The 26,860-nt window shown below is 45.4% G+C and overlaps 2 protein-coding genes across 3 annotated transcripts in view; both read left to right on the forward strand.

Annotated features, from left to right (window-relative positions):
• The first annotated feature begins 4,750 nt into the window (after positions 1 to 4,750).
• LOC119159376 (monocarboxylate transporter 12) lies at positions 4,751 to 21,724 on the forward strand. 2 transcript variants are annotated; one of them, XM_037412116.2, is made up of 5 exons: positions 4,751 to 4,873; positions 7,229 to 7,474; positions 11,983 to 12,126; positions 13,383 to 14,249; positions 21,086 to 21,724. In XM_037412116.2, the coding sequence occupies exons 2-5, from the start codon at positions 7,264 to 7,266 to the stop codon at positions 21,259 to 21,261; spliced, it is 1,398 nt and encodes a 465-aa protein (XP_037268013.2). In that variant the 5' UTR covers positions 4,751 to 4,873; positions 7,229 to 7,263; the 3' UTR covers positions 21,262 to 21,724. The 2 variants fall into 2 exon arrangements, with proteins under 2 accessions (XP_037268013.2, XP_075746354.1); XM_075890239.1 differs by having other exon boundaries at positions 13,827 to 14,249.
• Positions 21,725 to 23,351: 1,627 nt separating this feature from the next.
• The window catches only part of LOC119171658 (monocarboxylate transporter 7), an 84,117-nt gene continuing 80,608 nt past the window's right edge, over positions 23,352 to 26,860 (forward strand). The window contains exon 1 of the mRNA XM_075890240.1: positions 23,352 to 23,435. The gene's annotated coding sequence lies outside the window, so the exon portion shown is untranslated. The remainder of the gene's footprint in view (positions 23,436 to 26,860) is intronic.

The raw sequence follows: 26,860 nt of genomic DNA on the forward strand, positions 1-26,860 counted from the left end.
TGCTTGATACCCACTACGGCAATAATAATAAATTTTTTGGGGTAGTAGGCTGGCATTCGCTATGCTATTTTGGTCATTCTTCTAAGAAGCGGGGTATCCGCTAAACATTTGCAAGGAAGTTTCTGCCCATTGTTCTTGCAGTGGCTGACGACGACGAAAAATTATGGCGAAAGTGGGCATGCACCACAGTTTATAAGGGAACGAGAACAAGCTTTTGCAATGGCTTGGAGCATTGGACGACCCACTCGTTAGGCTATTCGCATTATGCGACGACTGGTTGTTCCTTTTCTGTTTTAAAACGCTTTATGAGCCGTATTAACACGATTCCTTTCCCGACATCAGGCCTGCCTAAGGCAAGTTTGCACCGGCGTGGCTCAGCGGTATAATACTAGGCTGTCACCCAGCGAACTCGAGCACGAGCCCCACTGTGTCACTGGTTATAAAATATTCGATAAAAAGTAATGTCATGACCAAATGCGCCGACATTTCGCCATCTTGTCTTTCAACGTACAAGAATCAACCCACACAACACAGATTATGGTCCGAAATTGGGTGTCATGACCCCTTAAAAGCTTCAAATTTCTGAACTTAAAGCTTTTGTTTTATCTTTTATACAGGTCATCGCAATTATCGCATAGCAAAATCTTTAAGCAATGAAATGGCGGTACACAGAGCAAATGTCTTACTCTTTTCTCTGGAGTAAACTAGCGACCATTATGTTTGTTCTTGAGGACGTTTACTTAAAACTACATGACTTCAATACATCAATGCCAAGATTTCTTCCTTACGTCAATGAAGTCGCTGAATGCATTGTTTAGGTGACCCCTATTTCCATATCCCCTTTTATTTCGCGTTTTAAGATAAAACCCGTGAAACTTGACCAATGCACAGCGCATCAGGATGAAGTTTCTCGAGTAGGTTTACTGTGAGATGGCCTACATCAAAGTATGGTTAGAGTGCTTTGATGAACGCTTTTTTCTTCGGCCACTCCGTGTCCGAGTAATCCTGTCCCTTTAGTCTTCCAAGGTCGGGCCGTAATCAGAACAGCGGCCAGACCGCGTTATCAGTGCAAACAGTCGGCCGTTCATCAGGGTAACTATAGCGACGTACAATCGAACCGAAGGAATTCCTGGAAAGCTGCGACGCGTGTTCTTGGCGATAGCCCTGTGCCCTAGCTACATTCTGGACAGCTGTCTGGTAATGGACAGCACGTAAAGCAGTTCTTCGCAGCACCCTTATTTCAGGACGCTGCTTTCACTAGCTAGTGGAGATGTAGTCACGAGCTACTTTATTAAGTTTCAGTGGCCTTCTTCATGCGACTGAACAAGATATTGACATGCGGGATTTAAACTCCCAAAACTACTATATCAATATGAGAGACGTCGTAGTGTAGGGATCTGTAAATTGCGACCAACTGGGGTTCTTCAACGTGTACTCAAATCTGAGCACACGGGTCAACAGCATTTGCGCCTCCATCAAAAATGCACCCACCACAGCCGGGATTTGATCCCACGGCCTGCAGGTCAGCAGCCGAGTACTTTAGCCACTACACCACTGTGAAGGGGTTAGACAAATGAACAAAAAAAAGGATACTTCACGCTATTAAACAGTTGGCGAAAATAGCACTAGATGTCTTTTAACGTACTTACGAAGGCCTCACTGCCAATCTGTGAACTCCACACAATCTGTGTGACTATTCAGTATACAATATGCCGAAACAGCTCACGGTTCACGTTTTAGCGCACCTTTACAAAAAAACCAATATTTGTTGAAAACCTTCTCATGCCTCCGAACGAAGCGTGTCAGCTGAAGGCGACGAAAGCCCTACTTCGTTTTTTAAACAAAACAAACTTGGACAAGTAACTGTGATGTTCCGTACGACGCTAAAGAAGCAAGCTGGGACTGACTGAGTGTGTGCTGTAAAATCTGCCATCTTGTCTTGTCTTGTCTCCTAGGAGATCTTGGCTTTCTTCCTCTTTCAACTTCATCTTTTAATCCACCTATCTTGTTTCCATGTGAAAAAAAGTAAATCAATTTTCCTAGTGTGGCTAACTACCCTCACTTTTTTTTACTGTTTCTTCTCCTGAGCTGACAATTACTTGAATACTTTTCGAGTTAAACAATTGGCAGAATCCAAGTACAATGGGAATCGATATTATGCGAAGCACGAATGAGGAAGGGTGGTAGGTCACTTTAAAATCAGCACAACGTTAAGAGGCGGAGGTAAATTATGCCATACATGACTTACATGTCATGATTATCAAGATTGGCCGTTTCATTTGCTTTCGTGACATATTAACGTCACCTGATACCAACTTTGGTATATATGGAGCTAGCGAAACAGCCACGAGCATGCAATTAGCGTAGAATGTAATCATGTCTTACGCGTAATTCATATCATAATTATCTTATTTGGACGTGTCATTTACATTCATCGTCCATTCACGTCACGTAATGCCAATTTTACTATATTTGGAACGAGTGAAAAGGCCACGAAAACGCTATGAGCGTAGCATGTAGTCATGTTTCACATGAAAAGCATATTATGATTATAAGGTTTGGACGTGTCATTTACCTTCGTCGTCTATTAACTTTTCGTGACACCAAATGTGGTAAATGTGGAGCTAGCGCAACGGCGGCGAACGCGTCATGAAGGGCACAACATATTCCGACGCGAGGTTGACGCACGCGCAGGCTGGGCGCAGCGACGCCACGCTAGCAAAACGTGAGCACTCTATAGTGTGACGCCAGGCGTGACTGGCCCGACCAGCGTCCGTCTGCGCGGCCCTATGGCAGCCGGCGCGAAATGCGACACGCTGCATTTCGTGTCAATGACGTTACTTGGGCAGCACCGCGTCTGCCTCTCTTCGTGACGGTGGGACGCCGTGTGCGCTGAAACGCGCATGCGTCAAAGCAACGCACCGCGACGGGCTTGTGCGAGTATATGGCATGCGGATCCACAGTTAAGGTCAGTAGGCAGATTTACTGATCTCTGGTAGAGGGATATCGGCACCTGGCGTGGCTTTGCGACGTGAGCTGGCGCGCGTGCGCGCAGGTTCACGTCGAAGTGTATTGGTGCCTTCAGTGTGGCGTGTAGTACTGTTCTTATATGACCCGCATCGAATGATTATCACTTTTGCACCAGTCACATACCTTCGTCATCCATTCACGTCACGTAATACCAAATTTTGCTATATGCGAATGCAGCGAAACGGACGCAAGAGCATGATGAGTGTGGAACGTAGTCTTGTTGTTACATGACACGCATGTCATGATCATCATGTTTGTACGTGTCATTCACCTATATCGTCCGTTCGCGTCACGTAATTCCGAATTTGGTACATGTGAAGCTAGCGAAACGGCCACGAGTGCATCATGAGAGTTGCGCATAGTCGTATTTTTACATAACACGCATCTCATGATTATCATGTTTGCACCAGTCACAAACCTTCGTCATCGATTCACGTCCTGTAATACCGAATTTGGTTCATGAGAACCTAGCGAAATGGCCGCGAGCGCATCATGAGCATGGCATGTAGTGATGTTGTTACATGACACGCATCTCATGATCATCATGTTTGCACCAGTCACATACATTCGTCATCCATTCACATTTCGTAATACCAAATTCGGTATCTGCAATGCTAGCAAAACGGCCACGAGCACATCGTGAGTGTGGCATGTGGTCATGTTGTTACATGACACGTATGCTATGATTTTGATGTTAGGGTCAGTCGCTTGTGTTCGCCATGCATTCATGTCATACCATTCCAGTTTTTCAACATATCATGTAAATGAAACCACCCTAAGAGTAGCAAGACGGAGACATGTAAATCATGACATTTATGACATATATGTCATGAATTTAATGTTATGACTAGTTGCTTATGCTCGCAATACAGTCATGTTATGCTATACCAATTTTGGTATTGATACCGTCATCCAAACGGCCCGGAGAGCTAAAAGTCGTAGGTGGCTAGATAGATAGATAGATAGATAGATAGATAGATAGATAGATAGATAGATAGATAGATAGATAGATAGATAGATAGATAGATAGATAGATAGATAGATAGATACGCTCAACGTCGCCGAAGTTCGCCAAGAAATATGCTTCGTAAATAAATCGTGACGATGTCTTATTAATTGAATGTGAAATAAAACCAGTAGTAACTACTGCAGTCTACTTTGAAAAATATCTAGCAGGTTCGCATAACAGCGTTGCTCTCATTTAACAACTCTTCTGTGCAATAGTTGAGACGGCATATCTTCTCACTGAGCATCTTAGAAAGTTTAAACCGTCCGCTGCAGTTTTTGACGCTTTATCCGGCCTCAAATATTACTCACTTCATCATAGTTTTCACTTAGATACAACAATAAAGAGAAGCACAGACTTTTGTGAGATGGGAGGCCACGGTAAAAAGTTGCCTGTTTATTTAGGTTTTTTTGCCTTCGTTTACAGTGCTATTCATCCCTACAAGGTAGTGGAGTCAGATATCACGGTCTTTTTTATATTTTTTAACCATCTGTCACATATGCTTCAATCGGCGAACAGAAGCATAAAATCATTAGAAATGCACAAATGATTCCAACTTTCATAAGATGTGGTGTCGCAGCCATCCCTGAGTTTATGTCCTATATTGTGGAAATTATTTATCTTTCTTTTCGTTTTGGGAACAGTTCCACCTTCATTGTTTCAGTTGTAGTTGAAGCGTATTTCGATTCTTATAAGTATTGTTTTTTCCTAGGACTCAAGTGCGCGACCCTAGACGACGACCTCTTTCCGAGTGGTTGTGCTTCCCGACGCGACCAGGCCCACCGAGCTCTCCTTACATTTATGAACCAAACGGACCTGGCCATTCGTTTATAGACGGTCTCTTTTTCCCCTTTTTATTATTTTATTTATGATTTTTTTACCCATACTTGTCAAAGTCTTCGTCATTTTTTTCCCTTCTTCATCTTCTTTCTATCTTTCTCTCCTCTAATCTTTGTTTATTCTCTTTCTTTCCTCCTCCCGAAAGAGTGGGCTAAGGTCCCTAGATGAAACAAGTTTCCGAGGTAGCGACACCCTCCCTTTTCCTCCTCGCTTATTTGCCTGAAGCGCCCCCTAGAAGGTTTAAAACTTTCATCCAAAAGCGAATGTTTGGGTTCTGTTGCTACGGTGAATAGATGTAAATGAAACAAAATGGAACGAAATAAGACGTAGAATAAACAGTTACCTTTATGAACATAAACGGCACAACACAAGAGCAAGCGGGATGTGCGTTACTCAACCGGCAACGTTGGGCAGTTCTATACTTTACACCACTAGCCATGGCGTCTCGCGTAGTACATTGAAGTTCCACGGCCGCGGTATTTCGTCCAGTTCTAACTAGTCCACTTCTCCGATTGTGTTTTGTTCGTGCTGTGACACAGTGAACCTGCTTCTTGCTGGATCCTGTAAGTGGCCACAGGGCGTGACGTTGTGACGATTGATTACAACCGGCTTGTGCACACGCAAGAAAAAAAAACTACGACCAGACTGGTACGAACACTCGTCCAGCAGCACTGCGATGACGTTTTTTTTTTTAAAAGGGCCCATTTGGACAATCGTGATGCCAAGTGATTCTGATGCAGTGCTGGGAACTTCCTGAAAAGTGAGAGTTCTACTGGTGAGGTGTCTCGAAGCAGCGCGTTTCGGCTCAAGCGGGAACTGGTCAAGAGTGAAATGTTTCTGAAGGTGCGTTGATTACAACCTACAGCTGTTCCATATACGTGCATACCCACATGTATTTGTACCAACTGGCATGCACTAGGCACGCATTAGACGCGCGCCTGGCGTTTCAATAAAAACCGACAAGTGAACTCGCTTCGCAGATCCGCGTCGACATACGTTGACGGAGTTGCACGAAAGCCTTCGCGTGAAATGGTTCATAGTTGCACTTAATGGTGCGCTTCATCTCGGAAAGCACGAGGTAAGTTGAAGAGAGCGAAACCATTTTCTGTTGTTTACGGCAACGCAGCATTGCTGAAAAACGCAGATGTTGCATTGAACGAGCATGGCGAAACAATCATTGTTGACTTAGCGCACACCGAAACGCTCCTCGTCTTCAGTTTATGTTCTGGCTACGATTTTGTCTTTGGTCACGGCGAGAATCTGGCTGGAGCCATATGCGCATGCGTACTCGTTTTGAACCTTTTGCATAATAATAAATAACACCACCAGCCACTTGCAAGATCACGTGCTAGTAATGCACCAATTACAGACGCGGATGGCAGAGAAAAAGAGGAGTAATCGAGAGAGTGAGGAGGACGGCTCGAGAACAATAAGTGACACTACCTTGTTTCATCTAGGGACCTTAGAGTGGGCAGGCGTTGTGCCCCTCCAGGTGGCAGTTGCCAGCTTGCTCTCTCCCCCTTTCCTCTCTGTCCTTGTGTATCTGTGTATGCAAATAAATAAATAAATAATTAAATAAATAAATAAATAAGTAATGTACCAGCGCTTACACGCAACTTTTTTCATTGTTTGTGTTTGACCTACCAGTCATACAACAAATTTGTATCCCCAATTTTCTAAAACTCCACGGTGTTCCAGTTGTAGTATTTGTAAATAAACAAATATATATATATATATATATTTATATATAAGTATTCTAAAAAGACTACGAAAATAGTATTTCGATTCATCAAACACGCACCTTCGCGAAAAAGAATGGCCAACACATTTATATTGAAACAGCAACCACTGGATTTTGGCTAGTTGTACTGATCCAGAGCTTATGTAAGCGGTTAAGGCACGTACGTAATACGAGAGAAGGACACAAGACAAACGCTTGTTCTGTGCCTTTCTCTCGTCTCACAGTTTGGGTTTTTTTAGGAGTCCTCCTTTGTAGGTCACAAAAAAAATGTCAGTGAGGTGCTACTCTAGATCTGTAAAATTCTGCTACCTCTACATGGAATGGTATAACGTTAATCTTCTTACAACTGATGACAAACTCTTATGCATTTCCACAGCGTATGCAAAAATTTTTTTCGGATTAAAATTCACCAACATAAAAAGGTGAATTCTTTCAAGCATACTGCGGCTGTTTCTATTATAATATCGATGTTATTTTCAATCAATAACAACTCGTACTATTTTTGTTAACTGAAGGTAGCTTGCTTACGTGCGTTGCGGTTCAATGCGTTGTATCGTCATTGTCTGGGTGATGTCACCGACGAATATTGGTGTATGTCCTATTTCTTCCAGCTGAATCCATATAACATCACAAGCTCAGCTTACGTATGCGGAGTTCCGCGGATATACAGCAGCCCATCGTGGACTTGGACAGGTGCTGGGGTGTGCCTGTGGCCGCTGCCTGCATCGTCTTTCTATCGTGCATAGCCTCAGCTAACTATGGCTTCCTCTACGTGCTCTTCATGCAAAGGCATGGGCTTAGTCGCGAGCAAGTCGCCTGGCCTCAGACCTTACTCCTCATCTCAGGTGGATGCGTTGGTGAGAAAGCTGTCTTAAACTACGCCTTCCTGGATGCACTGCGATCCTTTGTGTGTGCATGCACCGCTTGCTCCTGTAACTCCTTTTTGCGCGTCTCGTTTCGTATATTTCGCGCTGTTAGTAGCGGAGCATCTTTCGTCTTGAGTGTGATTGGAGTTTCGTCTACATGACAGAAATGGCTATCCCACCAAAAACAGATATTCTCCTGCTACATTTGTAGTAAAGTGCAATACGCAAAGAAGATAAGCAATAACTGCATTACTAGTGGCTAAATATTATTGGTATATAGGTAGCTGCGTTCGTCACAATCATTTTGCGGGCCTTCTGAGCGCGGTAAAGCCACTGGGAAGATACTGCCGGACAAACTTCAACCAAATGTTGATATACTTCTTCAGGGACGGAAGTTTACAATATTAGTACGAGCCATAGTCGGGTAACGTCAGTTGACGCCACTGTGTTGTCAATTTTTTTTTCCAGGGATCGGGCACCTGTTTATTGAATCTATGCACCTTTTCAGAGCGTCTGGAATTGTTACATTGCGCAGCCGAAAAGCACACCTTGATTATTACCCTTTTCTTTTTCACTACGAAGATCTTGAGAGCTGGTGTGGGCATGCTGCTGCTCTTGCCCTCTATCGGGACAGCGGCGCACTTTTACGATTGTCATCATCTGTACTCTCTGCGTGCCTGTGTGCATGTTTCAAGGCAGCGGCAATGGTTGCACTCAGTGATGTTCTGTGCGGGAAATTTTCCCCCGTCATTTTGAGCCGAGCAGAAAAGGGAACCTTCGTTATATTGCAGGGAATTTCAGGAATGGTTAGATTCTCCTATGGCGACCGATAATTTGCGTGCGCGCCTTCACCTGCTGTAATCTGTTCTGGCGTATTCACCACGCAAGCATTTCCATTGAGCTTTCTGTCTGATATTTTATTCCAGTCTGGGCTACGCTAAACAAAACAAAGAGTGAAAAAACTATTCTTCTTCAAAAACGTGCACTATGTCTGCTAACTACCTCGGTCCCCCCAAATACGTCCCTTTTTCGTCTGCACAACATGATACCATTCCCAGAGCGCTACAAGGTTCAACTAGCCATGTTAATCTATAAAAAAATAAGAACAACTAACAGAGTTTTTGAGATACATACTTAAGCAGAGATCTTGCATACAATCTACGTACTGTTGCGTTGGTGGGGCCGATGTGTCTGACAGACTATGACATACAGTCAATTGACAACCGAATTATTTTACTGTGCAACAAGATTTCGGAAACAATAGAATACGCTAGGGAGACGAAAAACAGTAGAAAATGTAAGAAGCAAATTACGAATGTAATAATCCAAACCTACTTATAATGTGCGTGTACTTAAGATTGGTAATGTATGAAATACATCTGTTGTAATCTTTGTTTTATATCATTGTTTACCATACACACACAAATTGTGTGTATTTCAATATAGGTTAATAGTGCTGACAACGTCTTTGCATGTATCGCTAAAGAACAGTTTTGTTTGAATTTTTAACCGATACTTTTTGCGCTTATTGTAGTGATCATTGTTTTTTATAATTTGTATGTAAATCTTGAATTTTCTATGAACTGTATTGCTGTACTTGCCCAAGGTGCCTCACGAAGAGTGGGCCTAGTCAGGAGACGCTCTCTCCTCTTTCCCCCTTCGTGGGCATTTTTGCACGAATGCACAAATAAAATAAATAAATAAAAAATAAATATTTACTTGGAGTTGCTTCTAGTTCACTGTTAGTGTTAGGCTTGAAGCCATCAATGGGCAGTTTGCTAACAATACATGAATTAAAAAAGCATTGATTTTGTTGTGTGGCAGTGCATAGGCTAGTCATGATTTCAAAAGTTGTCAGTACGTGAGACACGTGTAATTACAGTGTGTGCGGGCATGGAGGCGGAAATTAGTACAGTTGTGGAGGGAAATATGTTTGGAATTTCATCAACGTTTGCAGGGAAATATCCTCCAAATAGAGAATTTTCTAGTCTCTGGACGGCGATTCATAGTAGTAGTACGGAACATCACTGGTTGCCCTGGCTGCTGATTTACAACAATAATGACCGTAATTTCTTCGTGTGTGTAAATGTGTAAATCAGGTTTGCAAACTTTTGTCTCTTTTTTTTCTAAAAAATAGCTGTACTGCAAAAGCAACCTGCAGTGAGTCTGTAGCGTAGCCATTCCACAGAACTTCGTCCCTTTTCCGCCCCAAAACAATCGAGGAAGAGATACCCCTTGAGTTCTTTTCACTGAAACCGAATCGCCTCTACTGAAAAAAAAAACAAGAGCAACAAAACCGAGCTGCTTGCACCGGAAACAAACTCCATTCCCAGGGTCACTGGAACTATACGATTCGTCCCCCCTCTACACACACACACACACACACACACACACACACACACACACACACACACACACACACACACACACACACACACACACACACACACACACACACACACACACACACACACACACACACACGCACACACACACACCCGCACGCACGCACGCACGCACATCAGGCCAAGTGAATGCCGGTTCCAAACAGTAGTTCGTTACTCATTGTCGTATGCTTGAAAAGCGCATCACCCACCAAGACCGCAAGTCCGGGCTGGGTATGACGACGAGAAGCGACCATTGTGCGTTGTTCTGCGGTTTTCGTAGGATTGAAATCCTATTAAGATATGTTTCAAAAGAAGCTGCTTGCCAATTGTGGTGAAGTTGCACGCTATCGGTCAGAGTGCTATGCGTGATGGAAGGTTTCACCATTATTAGAAAACGGTGGAAACTAGTTGTTATTATACTTCAATGACACCTTCGCGCCGCATTCAAGAGAGCAATACTATTGACAAAAATGTCGAACCAAGTGCAAAACTTATCCAAGGTATACCGCATGCGTATCAGTCAGCGGAAAGTGATCCCGGTACATCTATAGCCGATGATGTGGCTGTTATTGCAAATATAGAAAATGGGAAATCTACGGCCACTACCTCAAAGGCTGCAAGCACAGTAATCACACTACAAGTTTTCACTACACCCGAACAATCAAACGTACGCAATAAATGAGTGGGAAAAGCAAACTTGCCAAATTTATCTGTGTCTGGAGCAACTCGCACCATCTACGGGAGTTTATGTGCAAGTGCTTCGCAGCACAAATCAACAAGAGGTCTTAAGTTGGCGTCGTGTCTCCTTTTACTTCTAATAAGATTTTGAAGACTCGAGCAAAAGAGCCTAGTATGTCTATTGCTTGTTAAAGAAAATCAGCATAAGAACGTCTCTATAAAGTCAATCGAGAGATTCTAATTGCAGTTTGGTGTAATTTAGGGGTAAATTTAGGAATATAAGGTGAACTTAGGTTGGCATCACGGTGGAGGGTGCATAATCAATCAGGTGCTGAAATATGTTCACAGTCGCTATAGCGTGTGGTGATAGCAACGTGACATAGTTTCGCGCTACAGTAATAAGCCGATCTGAGTGTTACCTCCGCAAGATTAACGAAAGGCTCAATCAAACATCACTAAATCCATGATGTATGCAAATTTACGTGACATGGCGATGGGCCTTCTAAGGGCTGTTATTTCGTGACAAAAAATAAACAAAAAAGTCACAGCTTTGCTGGAAAGACGAAGCAATGAACGCGATAGCAAAGAATTGGAAGGCCATGCGTTGAAGGGCAAGCAGATCGAAACGTGCCCCATGTTTCCCACGCACAAATGACGCACGAAGTGTACTCACAGGGACATATGAGTGCAAATAAGCGTCTCAGTTGTTACTTTGCCGTGTCTGTGCAACGGAAACTGTGCAACGATTGCAACGACATTTGTGCGCCCGGTAACAACAGACACGTTCTAGTGAAAGCCAAGACATACGATCCAGCCAAGACATACGATCGTCACCACCGGGAGATAACGGTGCGTGAGCGAGCATCTATCTTCTCTACTCTGAGGGACAAAGTACGCGTGGGAGATGTAGGCTCCCTAGCCACCGCGCTCATTGCGCTATCTTGCTGGGAATGCTAAAAGCTCCATAGTCCCCCTACCCCTCTAAGATGCTTATCACCAGTGGTAAGTGGTAGATATAAATAGCTTACTGTTTGAAAGTTGAAGGACGTGCTCCGCGGTGGCTCAGCGGTTAACGCCTGACATTCACGACGCGGAGGTTTCCACGTTTGATCCTCGCGCCAGAGTCTTTTTTCAGGATTTCTTACTTTCTTGCGTTTCCATATATATAGATACGTATACACATATGGTGAGTGACAGCGACGCCGAAGCCGGCGGAAAATTCCAGCGGAGAGTGTTCATATAATCGCTATCGCAATGAAGTTGTGGTATTACACATTCTACTGTTCCCCGCAGTGTTCCTCTCAATTTTTTTGTGTGTCCCTAAAAGATCAGTTCACAATTCAATCACGAACACCATCTTAATTATACATATTATTAAGGGCTGAGTTTCAGTCTCTCTGACATAACTTCAAATGTGATTTATTACTCTTCCAGGCCTCCTTGTCAGCGTGGTACAAAAGAAGTTCTCCATCTATCACATAACCCTCGCCGGTGGGATCTTGACTTCTGCAGGTCTTGTGGGCGCTAGCTTCGCTCCCAGCATCGTCTGGTTTTCTGTTGCTTATGGAGTGGTACAAGGTATGAATTTTCCTGTCTAGAAGAGTTCAGTGAACAATTATATCATGGCGCCGCTAAAACAGCAACGACTGATGCACTGTGCAAAAGAGTACGTTAAAGGGAGGAAGGGGGGGGGGGAATGGCACCGTTTATGAAGAAGTCGTGGGCGAGAGAGAGCGAAAAAAAAATCAAAAGAATGGTAGGGAGGTTCACAAGGTAGCACTCGGTTTGCTACCCTACAAGAGAGAAGGGGGAAAAAGGTGGAAAAGTAGAGAAGTAGAGCAAGAAATAGAGGAAAAGTAATACGCTTCCACGCATAGCAGCGTGCGAGTACCGCGCATGCCCGGAAGGTTCTAAATAAATCGCGGGTAAATTATTGTTCCCAATTATGTGCTACATCTAAGCTGAGTGCAATACTTTTATACTTGATTACGTCCTAAAGGAATATTCAGCATTGTTGATTTTCTTTTGCATCAATATAAAAGATAATATGAAGTATAAAACTGTTCAATAGAAATCGGAGCAGTGTTTCAGACAATACACAATGCGCGCGCATAGAGTGGCTGGTGCAGTGATAGCAGCGTTTGTATGACCTATGGTGCACAGCTGCGTCACTGGCATCAGCTGATGGTACCATGTGAAACTCAGGCAGCAGCTTTGTACATACATCTTTAGTCCTGATGACTTCCTCGGTGCGCTAGAGATTCCAAGGTTCACCAGCCTCAAAGCGCCTGTGGGGATGATTGCTAGAGGCTGGACACTCAGTATTCATTATCTCTCGACATTCTCAGAGTTCGTTATTCAGAGTAGCTCTAGAACGACACTTCTTGCATTTACCTGTCTTGTATAAGCCTGGGTAACTGAGGTGTAAGGTCACCAGGTTCAGATAAAATCGCCTCAGTAATGGCCGCCAGTCGACAGACTTCTTTCGGCTTTGCTTACGGTGATAATGTGGAAAAACGCACCACTGCAATTTTCACTGGTGTGCGATATGATGAAATTTCATCATGCGGTCATGCCATTCTCATTTGTCTCCATTCTCGCTCTCGGGCAATACTGAGAAGGCGGATATACTGTCACGCTGGCTTAGTTGTGAGGGGACCCGTGGGTCAACCATCGAGCCTCATCATGAACCGTCTAAACAATATTGCTTTTTCATAATGCGGTGGTGATTTGACCATGGGAAGTAGTGAAGCATGCTGGCACTACTGAACATCTTGGAAACATTTGTGCTTCCTTTTGCCTTTGACTGAAGAATTTTTTTTGTGTGTGCGTAGGAGCCGGACTCGGAATCACCTTTTTAGGCGTCGCCATGTACTTGCTCCTGTACTTCGATAAGTGCAAGGCCACTGCCGCCGCCATCAAGGACGTCGGCATGGTAGTAGCGGGTGTAGCTGGTGTTCCATGGATATCTATTCTCATGAAGGAATACGGTTTGCAAGGCAGCCTTCTTCTCATGGCTGGTTTGATGCTTCACATCTTGCCACTAGTCATGCTTATCAAGACACCTCGCCGATGCCACATGTTTCGAAAAAACGACAAACCGACGGGGCGTATAAATTCACAGAAAGGGGACGTGGACAAACCTGCCGCCATTAAAAGCGCAGTGCCCTTATTGAACGAAAAGGAACATTGTGTCCAACGTGAGGAACTGCCGACGTTATCAAATGGTGCCCCCCGTGGGTTCCCTATTGGTATACGGTTCCCCTTCTTTGTTTTAGTGCTGCTGCAAGTCTTCTCGGAGTACGGCAATTCTCTATTCATGACCACCATCGTGGACTACGCGACAGACAAGGGAGCAGAGCTTGGACGTGCGAAAACTGCAATTATGTTCGCTGCGATAGGAAAGGCCGTAGGACGTGTGCTGGTGCCTGTTGTGTCAGACAAAACTTCTTTCAGCCGCTCTTCTATCACCATGGCATGCCTTTATGTGACAGCCCTCTGTTTCTACATCATTACACGCATCTCTGCTTTCGAAGCAGTTGCAGCACTTGCTACCGTAGCAGGTGTGACCCAAGGATACACCATTTGTATGCGACCATTACTGGTAGCCGACCATTTGGGCGTGGAGCGGCTGAGCTTGTGCAGTGGAGTGGCAGGACTAGCCGGCATGCCGATGTGCCTTTCTGGCCCAGCAATACTAGGTGAGTAAGCAGGAAGGTTCCTGAAATGAGAAAAACGAATTGTTGTTAGGCTTGTTTTGTTTTTTTTCGCTTATGACGTATAAAGAAATCTAGAGTGGTGATGGGTATTAGTTGCCCTTAAAACATTTAATTCTAATTCCGTGGACAGACGTACTTCAGTCTAGTTGCAAAAAAATATCAGTAACAAATCTGAAAGGCGTGTCATAGCGAATACTTTGTTGTTTTTCACTCAACACAGGCTACGAAGCGTAGGACAGCTTGTTGAGTCACTGTGGCAATATATTAGTCACTGTGGCAATATATTATAATAAATTTTTTTCTGAGTAACAAGCACACTTCACCGAGATTTTCGGAGAAGCAAATTGTGCTAATGAAATGATGCAACTAAGGCCTGAAGCCTCTTAAACTTGCAAGGCTACTACAAAAATGTGAGAGTCGCTCACACCGTGCAAATTGCACGATGTACAATGTGCGTATAAAACGTAGCGCACTGAACAAAAATCAGAACTCGAAGTAGTTTGCCTGCGAAGTAGTTTGCCTTTATCATATTGTCTGTCCACCTATATCCGTTAAATTATCAATTTTCATCATTCTATAAATTTTGCATGAAAGATGTACCTGAAGAAACGTAATTTTATTGCGTATTCGAGTAAAAATTTGAGTTATTTTCACTTGCATAGCCGCAAGTGTGGTCTCGTTGCAGGGCTTTGCTAGTCAATGTACACATCTAGAGCAGCGTGGCCCAGCCAGCCTCCCCCCCCCCCCCTCGTGTAGAACGAGTTCGATGCACAAGAGTTTCTTGAGGACCCAGTCGGCACATGACTCAGAGCGTAAACAATTGATTATGATTGAACACAGTTATGCCAGGGTGTGTGCCGCAAGAATTATCTTACTCTTTGGCGCGATTCTTTATACAGTTACGCATGTCCAGGCGTGCGGCTCGTTCTTCCTCCGTCGCTTCCTCCTTTTAGGTTTGTTTCGACGACGAAGCTTGGCTTCTCTCAGTCTCACCAACTCATTTTCCATATCTTCCGATGATTCGAACCGAGCCACGTTTTCGATATATGTGGTGCAACGCCACTTCCTCGTCTGTTTTCGCAACGCGGTTTCACCGGCTCGTCTTCTGACGTCATGCCAGACGGCACGACGAGCGGCGCTGCCAGCTGTGGTGGTTTCTAGGAACGTCACAGCTCGCGGTGCGCCTCCGGCCGCAGTGAGACGGCAAGAATATGCACAATATAGTTATCGCAATTAATGCAAAAACGGGAGCTTGTAAAGGCGTTTAGTTGTGTGTTACTTCTACTTTTCTTCTGTTTCTTTTTTTAACATCTATTTTCTGTCATTCTTTAGTACTACCCTCACCCTCTTGCCCAGCATAGGGTAGCCAGCTGCTCTGAGAACTGGCTATTTTCCCTGTTCTTCGTTTCCTCTTTTTTCTCGTTTTTTTCCTACTTAGTCCCGTGCTTGCGCGATTTCTACGCAATACAACTTTGCAATGCATGCAAAATGGAAAACAGAACAGTCACTTGGTGATAGACATGGCCTTTCTTTATTCCCTGGTTCTCCCACGGTAAAGGTTGGATGTGTATCCATCTTGTAAAGCAACATCTGCACATCTGCAGTACATGGTCTCCACTGAGATCAAAAACCTGCATTTCTGTAACACTGCCTAATAAACAATGATACGATAAGCCCGGCTCAGTGCTGAGTAGTAGTAGTGGTGGTTCAGGGAAAGAAAGAAATAGGGCGCTAATTTTTGCGGCCCTTGAGGGAGCACGGCTAAGTGCCTTCGGGGGAGAAAAAGGTGGAGGCAGCAAAACAGAAAGAAAGAAAGGTGACAGCCACGAAGCCGGCGTGTCAGGGAAAAAAATCGCAGCATATCCACGGAGCGAATGATGATGACTGGGCCGAAGTGCTGAAGGGTTATATATGCAAATACTGTTTATATTTATACAATAAATTATACATTTCGTAAGTGGTAACTATACGTCGCTTCTGTTCCCCCTTAATTATAACTACTTTATGGTCGTTGAAGTGGTGGATCGGTCATGGGACGTAGTGGGATGTTTGCAAGGACGAAGTAGTGGCCAGCTGGCAAAGGTGGAACTATAGGCAGTCACGTACATACATAAATACATACATACATACATACATACATACATACATACATACATACATACATGCCGGCGGAAATGTTGTAGACCCGTGTGCTCAGATTTGGGCGCACGTTAAACAACCCCAGGTGGTCGAAATTTCCTGAGCCCTCTACTGCGGCGTCTCTAATAATCATATGGTGGTTTTGGGATGTTGAACCCTATATATCAATCAACATACATACATACATACATACATACATACATACATACATACATACATACATACATACATACATACATACATACATACATACATACATACATACATACATACATACATACATACATACATACATACATACATACATACATACAAGGGATGGACAGACCGCCGCCTTAGGAGCTTCGCCCCTAATATGAAGAGCCGAGGCTATTGCGGTCGGCAGAAGCTACTCATGTTGCCGAGAATCCTTGGAGGCCATCTCGATGGCGGGGGTGAATTCACCGCGGGTGTTATAACGCTAGTCACGCCTTGCCACATCGGGCTGCGAGCTGACTGCTTGAAGGAAGATGGCTCGCAGCGGATGGTCCACTGGCCGGAACTGGACGACAATCTGCAGAGCGGCCACGACGCTCACGAAGAGGGCGTCCCTCGGGTCCGCCTCAGTCGCTGCAGGTGTAGTAGAAGGCTGGCTCTCCTTGAGTAAGATCGCTGATAACAAGAGGAGGAGGAGGAGGAATAAATGAGGAAGGACAGGGAGGTTAGCCAGTTCTCAGACCGGCCGGCTACCCTGTACTGGGGAAGGGGGTAAGGGGGGATAAAGGATGAGAGAAAAGAGACGTTATTTAAAAAGAAGAGAGAAGGTCATCAGACAATCTACGACGCTGTTTACAGTCTGTCTCTAAGACCACTTGCCCTCAGAAAGCGCAACAACGCTCTCAATGCCTTGCGTGCAGAGGACGGTCTCGGCCAGTGTCCTAATACCCTTTCTTCCGACAATTGGCGATTGTCTATTCTATCTAAAGCTTTCGACAGTTCTTTTCTTGGCACGCTGAAGCGGGGACACTCGCAGAGAAGATGGGAGAAAGTCTCTGCGCAGCCACAGTTGTCACATGTCGGGCTTCTGGCCATTCCGATTCGAAACGAATAAGCATTCGTAAAGGCCATCCCAATCCACAGACGGCACAAAAGTGTCTCCTCTGCTCTGGTTATTCCTGATGGAAGACGGAGCTGTAGGTGTGGGTCCAAATTATGAAGGTGGACGTTGGTGAATGCCGATGAATTCCACTGAGCGAGTGTCAGTTCTCGTGCAAGTGATCGAAGCCTTGCAGCGGCTTCCGTTCTTGATAATGGTATAGCTACACAAGGAGCATCATCATGAGCAGTTCGGGCTGCTTCATCTGCACGGTCGTTTCTGTCAATGCTGCAGTGGCCTGGTATTCATTGATACGCTATGTCATGTTGTTTCTCTATAGCCCGGTGATGAAGCAGTCGTATTTCAGCAATTAGGTGTTCGTTTGGTCCATGACGATATGGTGAGGCAATGCCCTGGAGAGCTGCTTTGGAGTCGGAGAATATTGACCATGTCTGTGGCGGTCCTTCAACTAGGAACTCCAGAGCGGCATGAATGGCGGCAAGTTCTGCCACCGTGGATGATGTCAGATGCGAGGTCCTGAACTTTATCGTGATAGATTTCTCCGGAATTACCACAGCGCCTGTTGAACTTGTTGAAGTAACCGACCCATCCGTGTAAATGTGAATGCGTCCACTGTGTTTGTCATGCAGAAACAGTAATGTTGTTTGTGTTAGAACAAAATTTGACAAATTTTTCTTCTTTTGCATTCTGGGGATGGTTATCAGGGCTTCCAGTGGATGTAGACAGCACAATGGTAACGACGGTCTTGCTGCGTGCGTGAAGTTTGTGGGAATCACCGTGCGATGTGGGGCAATAATAGAGCAGAACGCAGAGCGTGGCCTGGAAGTTGGAAGGGAGGCGAGGTGATGCGATTGAATCCGGCTGGCATGTCTTATGAGCGTTCTTAAAGCATCGACACGAATGTAGGTTGTGATAGGGTGTTCATGAGCGATTGCGACAGTCGCTGCTGAGGATGCGCATCTCGGCAGCCCAAGGCATATTCTCAGTGCTTGAGCTTGTAATGACTGGAGGACGTGTACGTTTGTTATGCGGGCCTTGCCAAGCACAGGTAGGCTGTAGCGTATGAAGCCAAGAAAAAGTGCAGCATACAGTTGAAGCATGGCTCAAACCGATGCACCTCATGATTTTCCCGCAAGAAACCTTAGGACGTGGGTGATCATGGCCAGTTTCTTCTTCATGTAAGCGATATGAGGGCTCCAAGACAAATCACGATCTATTATTACTCCCAGGAAACTGTGAGTCTTTTGATAGCTTAGTGTGTGTTCATTAATTCTGATGCGGTATGGCGTCATTGTCTTGTGCGTAAACGCAACCAGTGAGCGTTGCTCAGATGACAGCTCCAGTCCTCGTCCTTGAAGGTAGTTTGACGTCAGTGTAGCCGCTGTCTGAAGCCTGGCTCGTACGTGTAGACGCGTGACCCCTGATGCCCAGATGCAGATGTCGTCCGCGTATATCGACAGATGTACGGAGTGTGGCAGGACGTCAACGAGGCCAATGAGCGCAAGGTTGAAAAGTATGGGGCTTAAGACCCCACCTTCAGGTACGCCGCGATAAGTATGATGTTGCCTTGTTGCGCCATCTTCCGTCTGAACGAAGAAGGTTCGGTCCTTCAAATAGCTGTAGATCTATTGGTAAACGCGGCCTCCCAATCCAATGCTGCCCAAGGCGTCCAGGATGGTTTCATGTAGTACATTGTCATATGCAGCCTTAATATCCAAGAAAAGTGCCGCTGATAATTTCTTTAGGCTTTTCTGCTGTTGTACAGACGTGACAAGATCAACAACATTGTCGATAGAAGACCGTCCACGCCGAAAGCTGGTCAAAGTATTGGGGTATATACTGTTATGTTCCAAGTACCATTCCGGGCGAGTCAGCACCATTCTCTCCATCACCTTTCCGAAACAGCTGGCAAGTGCGATGGGGTGATAGGAGGCCATGTTCAGAGGCGATTTGCCTGGTTTGAGCCGGGGCACAAGGCGGCTGCACTTCCACGAAGGAGGAACCAAACCATTGCTCCACGAGTCATTGTATACAGCTAGAAGGGCATGCCAAGCTGTTCGTCCTAGGTTAGCAAGGGCCATGTAAGTGACTCCATCAGGTCCAGGCGATGACGAGCGCTTGCATGCTGCCAATGCTGCCTGAAGCTCCTCTAGAGAAAACATATTGTCCATCCGAGTGTCTCTGGACACCGGCGCGTTTCGTAGGTTACTCATGTTAATCTCGGACCCCTTTGCAACCCTGGCACAGAAGTATTCCGCTACATCTATTTCACGCCGGCCTTGGTGGAAAGCAAGGCATTTGAACGGACGATGCTGTTGTGGCTACGTTCGTAGGCCGTGGGTTATTCTCCATATTTGCGAAAGAGGTTTGTGGGGATTGAGCGACTCGCATAGTGACTTCCATCGTAGCGACTGTAGTGCATTCATTCGACATTGAATCTTGTTTTGTAGAGCTGATAACAAGAGATCTCGGAACGGCGCAGGAGACGGAGCTGCAGGCTGCGATCCATGGTATTCTCAGATGGGTTGGTCTTAACTGCAGCAGCACAGGAGCACATCTAGCGGGACTTCTCGTGCACTGAAGCGTTGACGATCCGTCCCCAGAGCAGCTTCGGTGGCACAGCCATTAGCGTGATTACTCTACTCTCCTCCTGCCAGCGAGGGCACGTCGGGTTGTTAGCAGCATTTCTTTCTCCACATTTGATGCAGCGAGGACGGCAGCTGTCAGCAGACTGTTGGTGCTGGCCGCATCTATTGTAGTTGCTGGTGCTGGCCGCATCTACTGCAGTTGCCGGTGCTGGCCGCATCTATTGCCTTGCGATGTCCCCTAAGCGGCCGCACTGCCAAGTTTGAAGTGACCGTGGTCTTGCGTGCCACACTCGAAGTAGGCCGTAGAGGAAGACGAGCTCCGGTGAAACGCTAGTGGCAAACCGGAGCCTCGCCTTTCAGCCCTGTAGGCTCGCCTCAAGCAACGGGACGCTCGACATAACGCCCCAATGCAGCTCCGAGTCCGTAGGCTCTCCATCGATGCCGTGTAGGAAGCCGACGCTGGTACGACAATCCGCAGGTTCCATGGTGGTAACGGCAATGCCGCTGAGCGCCCTTAGTGCTTACCTGGCACCCTGCTTAGTCGATAGGAGCCCCAACTCGTTGGTTCTTTAATTGGTTTGTAGATACCTCTTCTAATGTCCCCTTCTCTTCATCTCAGTATTTTAGTTCACATCCAACCGGATGTCTTTCTGGTTAACCTCCCTGCCTTCTCCCTTTTTGTTGCTTCCTCCTCCAATGTTACTATTTCATGTCGCCTCAGTAATTAGAAGTTACTATCAACGTCTCTATCAACGTACATTGCTTTATTATCAACGTACATTGCAAGTGGTTTCTCCAAGGAATTTCTGCTTAGGGGCATACATTGCATGTGGTTTGACTCGTACATTTTTGCTTGGAGCACTATTCTTTCTCTCCTTTTTATTGAGTTTGTGTTTACCGCGAGGTGCAGTGTACTCGTTGCTGCTCGCTTTTTCCTTCGAAATGGAGGAGAACCATGCTTTTTCACAAGTGGTGTTACTTTGTTTTCATTCCAGGTTACTTCAGAGACAAGCATGGCTCTTATGACACGCTCTACTACATGCTTTCTGGACTCAACCTTGTCGTAGCGGTACTTCTTACGGTCCTGGTGGCATGCCCCGTGACTAAACAGAGACATTGCTTTACGAAGCAAGCTTCTTTGAAGACTTCGTTCAATGAAGAACGGGTCTAGGACGCTAGTTAATTATAACCGAGTCCCTGCTTAGCAGAGAGAATAAGACAGTCGGGTGGCATAGCTCTTTAATTTTTCTACTACTAGTCGCACCAGGCATCGTTACTAATTCAGGGCGATAAGGCGGATACATCACGCATCATACGTGATCACAAAGCTCCGTTCTTGAATGGGCGTTTCGATAAAGAGATTGCCAGTAAAGTTTTCATCGCAAACTCTATTGATGATTTGAAGTTAGGGAAATCATTCAGTACTTTTACGGGAAAAGTACTACTACTACAAACTGTGCCAGCAATTGTCATTACAATGCAATGACGTAATTACGACACCATTTTAAGGACAAGCTAATAGATTACGAGGTATGGCTCTGTAATCTTCGTAGTCAAGGAAACCTTGCTAAATGAGAAACGAACCGGTGAGATATTCGGATATTTTATGCATCAAATAGATCATTTGCCTCTTTGTTGTGCTCGTGTATTCACTGGCCTTTCAGCGTTGATGGTGGCCTTAAGTACCAGCGAGTCTTCGCTATACATCGTTATAGTTATCGCTCAGCTCTATCTCTGACTACACGGCAAAGTTCTGAACATTTTTTAGCACAGTACTTCAGTTCACACTGAGCCTTCTTGTGCTTGTGTCTTTCCTGTTCACTGCCGCAGTCTCACAAATGGGGTAAGACTTGGTAAAATATTATTTGATGGCGCTAGGCGAGTCGCAGCTGCTGCGATAACTCTCAAATCGCGCCCGACTGTACCGTTGTATTCGCGACATCCACCAGACGTGTTCGAGGGCCTTAGAAACCACTAAATTTGGAAATCATTGTGATCTGTCCGAGAATTTTCACTACTCTCTTATGTCATAAAAAGCACGCATTGATTAAGCATGTTTCAAAGCAAGAAGGGGTCCGGCCCGCTCTGCTGTCACACTCATCGCATTTCAAGAAAGCCTTTGGCACTTCCCTTTTAGCGGATGAGTATAATAGTACTTACAATGTGGCTGAATAGACACCTGCATTATGAAATATCGAACCGGCCTTCATGGGTTCAGTGTGTGCTTTTTTCACATCGTCCTCATTTTCAGGTAATATCTATTCCCGACTCAGCAATGGGCTCAACACCTGATAACACCTTCGTAGATATGCCGCTATTTCAGCCCTTAAAAGGGCCTCCATAAGGGAGGTGTTACCACTGTTCCAGACTCGAATAACCTTCTCTTGTACAAGATGTCTCACGTAACTTGAGTCAAGGATTTGAAAGTGAAAGACACTTAGGAGGGTAGTTGAGCCAAATGTATACTACTCGCACTAGCCTGTAGGTACGCAGGCTATTTTTTTATTTCTCCCCCTACTAAATAAATAATAATTCTTAATTACCATTTTTTAATTATGGGCTGGAAACTCAAAATATAAACACTGAGATGTAGAGTACTTTCAGAAACCACCGACTAAATTGTTTCCTGTAGTATACGTCTCGCGCTGTTATTTTTTTTCACGTTGTAAAGAAAGCCCGCGAAACGTGAAAAGAAACCGTGTGATGGACCACGAGAACACAACTGTAGTGCTGCTGTAGGCTTTCTTTACAGCGCGGAAAAAAAAAATAAAAGCGTGAGACGTATCGTGCAGGAAGCAATTTAGTCCGTGGTTTCTGAAAGTGCTCTACATCTCAGTGTTCATATTTGGGGTTTCCAGCCCATATTTTAAAAAAAAAGGTAATTAAAAGTTACTTATTATTAGTATGGGAAGAAATAAAAAATAGCCTTTGTACCTACAGGCTAGTGCGAGTAGTACGGGTTTGGTTCAATTCGCCACTGAAGTGTCTTTCATTTTCAAATTCTTGGCTCAAGTTATGTGGGACACCCTGCATATGGGTGGATGTTCCCGCTGCTGTATTACGCCATACTCAGATAAGTGGCTTCCTCACTGGTAAGAGAATGGGCTGACCACAGATATTAAAAGAGCAGAAGCCCGCATATTCAGAGACGTATAACAACGGATGTAGAGCTGAGCATTCGTTCTTCAGTGCATAACTGAAGCCAGGCGTCCGGTAACAGGTGACCGATATTGAGCAGCGATAAGCAAACACGCAAAGCTGTTGTGCGTTAGGATGTCATTGTCAGTGCTGGTTCTGGTCGTGCGGGCTGCTGCTGCAAGTCGGACGATCGTCTCCGTGTTTACGGTAAGCGATAAGGTGCTTATGTGCGCGCGTAATTGTTTCGCTGTATGCAGGTTTTCCATGTGAAGAAGTGTGATGTTGCTTTTCAACCTTGCATTTGTTGCTTAGCAAACTTTCATGCAAGACGTTATAATAATTACGCTACAAGTATTTAAAATGTCAAATGGGGCTACTGAAGGCAAACGTAGTAGCTTCTACAAGGAACCAATGAAAATGAGTTGCGCGGGAACACGCAAGTGGGTGGAAGGATTAACAAAGAAAAACTAGAGAACCATTCGCTTGTAGCATGAAGCCACAAGGAAACCCCAGTGGATTTCTGAAAAAGAAACATTCTTGGTTGCTTCGTTCTTTCCCGTTGTTCGAACACGGGAACCACGTCTTCCGGGGCGGTTTCTCTTGCTATTGAGCTAACCAGGATGCCAGCAATTGGCAGCACGAGGGCAAATTCACTAGCGACTCGAAGCCCGACAAAAATGATGCCCTTCCGTCCCCTTGCGGGTTTTGGCAGAACTCGTTTGCATTACTTGTCTCATTGTGCTTCGAGTTGTCGCTGAATTCGCCCTCATGCTGCAAATAGCTACCTTTCTGCTTAGCTCGATTGCTAGAGTGACCGCCCCTGAAAGGCGTAGGTCTCGGGTTCAAACCCCGAACCAGCGTGAATTTTTTGGCAATTAAGAAGCTTTCCTTGTGAGATATGCGTACGGATTGTCTTGTCACTTCTTGCTGCAAACGGATGGTTGTCTGTTTTCTCTTTCTTAGACTGAACTAGTAACCAGGATTTTTTTTTGTTAGCGACGTTTATATAAATACTCACAATCACATCTGCAACTCGACTAGTAATCAACGAATTAACAAAAGGTCAAAAAGGCCTTAGTATGCATCTTTTACTTCACGCCTAACTGTGCTATTTTCCACAGCATATTCATTACGTGCTCAACTTTTTTTTCCAGCTGATAGAAAAACCCCGTGAAAAGTGTCGCTTCGCATACCTGCAGCGCGCACAAGGATGCAGTGTTCCCAAACGTATGCACTGTGAAGTCACAAAAAAAAAAAAACGTGAATCGCCGTGTCTGCCATCCTCTCCCCCTCGGCCGATTAGTTTCGTATTTTTTAGTCTTACCAACGGCTACTGCAAATAGACTCCTGTGACATCGCACGCTTTCCAATGGGGACGGGAGGTTTCTTGTGGTTGAATGCTTCCTCCACAAGGAGCGCTCGTAGCCGACACTACTATGACGTTTATATGAAGTTGTGAGAGGGATTTGGAAAGGTGTCATGGTTCCGGGTTTGACGTTCGGCAATGCACTCTTGTGCATGAAATCAGAAGTTCAAGCAAGATTGGAAATTAAACAACGTGGCATAGGTAGACTTGCTTTGGGAGCACACGGGAATGCCCCAAATCAGGGGGTACAGGGAGACATGGGATGGACATCGTTTGAGTGTAGGGAAGCTAGGAGCAAGATAGAATTTGAGAAGCGATTGAGAAAAATGGGAGAGCAACGTTGGGCTAGGAAAGTTTTCAGTTACTTCTACATGAATAATGTCGATACTAAATGAAGAAAACGAACTAAAAAAATCAAGCAAGTATTTAGACAACAGCAGAATACCAAGCCAAAAGAAACATCGGTTAAGAAGAAGGAGAATGAAACAGAGAGGGACACGTGGAAGATAGGAATGCTTACGACACCATCTCTGGAGATCTACCGAACCTTTAAGCAAGAAATTGCAAAGGAAAAGGTCTACGATAATTCTCGGGGTAGTTCTCTGCTCTTAGAGGCTAGAACGGGAGTATTGCGGACCAAGACGTACCGAGCAAAATACAAAGACACAGTTACGATAGGTAGTGCGCGTGGAGAGAAGGAGAAAACGGCTGAACATTTGATAATGTTCTGTAAAGGGCTTCACCCTATAGTCGAAGATAATGGCGCCGAAATTTTCAAAGCATTGGGGTTTAGGGACAGTGAAGGCGAAATAGACTCTAAACGGGTATAAACAACCAGGGGGGGGCTAACTGACTGGTGGCTACAATCGGGGCGCGAGTGAAATTTATCCTTAAACACACAATGATAGTACTTAACTTTATGGCTAGGTGGCGTAAGCCACCACCCGATCTAAAGGGCACGGCGGGATACATCCATCCATCCATCCATCCTTCCATCCATCCATCCATCCATCCATCCATCCATCCATCCATCCATCCATCCATCCATCCATCCATCCATCCATACTTCCGCTCGACTCAGAAGTGACACCATCAGAAAAACACGTCGTGATGCCTCCGAGACGGCAGTAAACAGTGCTTTAATCTCAGAGGCGGCAATGTTTAGCGGCCGCCACAGCAAGCGCTCAACGCGGACACTTTTTGGGCAGCGGAGGAGGAGAAAACCGGAGAGGGCCGGGAACCAGCTTTTCGGCTCAAGTCGCAGGCATTTTTATAGAGGAGGCGATGGTCTTGCAGAATAGGGCTGTAAACAGACGAGCACCACGACCGCTTTATCAGTGCGGACACTTGACCTTGAGACATGAATGATAGCGGCGTGCAATTGAGTCGAAAGAACCCCTGAGATACCCAGACGTATGTTGTTGGCAATCGTCCTTTACCGTTGCTAAGAGCGTAATGCTGGCTCTGGCAGCTGACACCAGGCCAAGCGACTCCTTGACGCACGACCGTAGCCAGGGGAGAGGTTAGTGCCCCCGTCCTTGAAGTTGTGCTGGAGTAGGGTGTTCTGCCTAAACAATTGCGATGAAAAAATCACAGCATATTTATGGAGTGCATGATGATGAGTCGGGCGAAGGGGCCGTCCATTCGTCTGTCTGTCTGTCTGTCTGTCTGTCTGTCTGTCTGTCTGTCTGTCTGTCTGTCTGTCTGTCTGTCTGTCTGTCTGTCTGTCTGTCCGTCTGTCTGTCTGTCTGTCTGTCTGTCTGTCTGTCTGTCTGTCTGTCTGTCTGTCTGTCTGTCTGTCTGTCTGTCTATATACTGGGCTTACTTCGCTGCCGGAAGGACGTGGGATTGTCCTAAACCGTAAAGGCGCGTTTACACTATTTAGAGCAACACGACACTGACACGAGCCCGTCGAAAACACGAGGCAGATGCAAACCATCGGCCGACGAGTCACCCGCCGACGATTGCGCAAGACCCCATGGTGACACGAGGCTGACGAACATGACGACATTTCAAAAGATAGCATTTCATCGTAGTGTAACATGATGAAAGACCGTAAACACCAGCAAAACGCATCGGCAGACCGGTCGTCGGCGTGTCTTCGGGAGATCGGTGGCTGAGTGAAAATTTCCCCATGTCTTTGGTTCAAACGACCACGAAGTGGGCTATCATGGGGGAGTTAACAATGAGGGAGTTAACGAGGATTCCACGGCGTCTGAATAGGCCACTCGAGCACTCAATGGAGGTCTTTTCTTCGCTTCCCTAT

Source organism: Rhipicephalus microplus, chromosome 3 (genome assembly GCF_043290135.1).
Source record: "Rhipicephalus microplus isolate Deutch F79 chromosome 3, USDA_Rmic, whole genome shotgun sequence".
In the NCBI taxonomy this organism is placed as follows: Eukaryota; Metazoa; Arthropoda; class Arachnida; order Ixodida; family Ixodidae; genus Rhipicephalus; species Rhipicephalus microplus.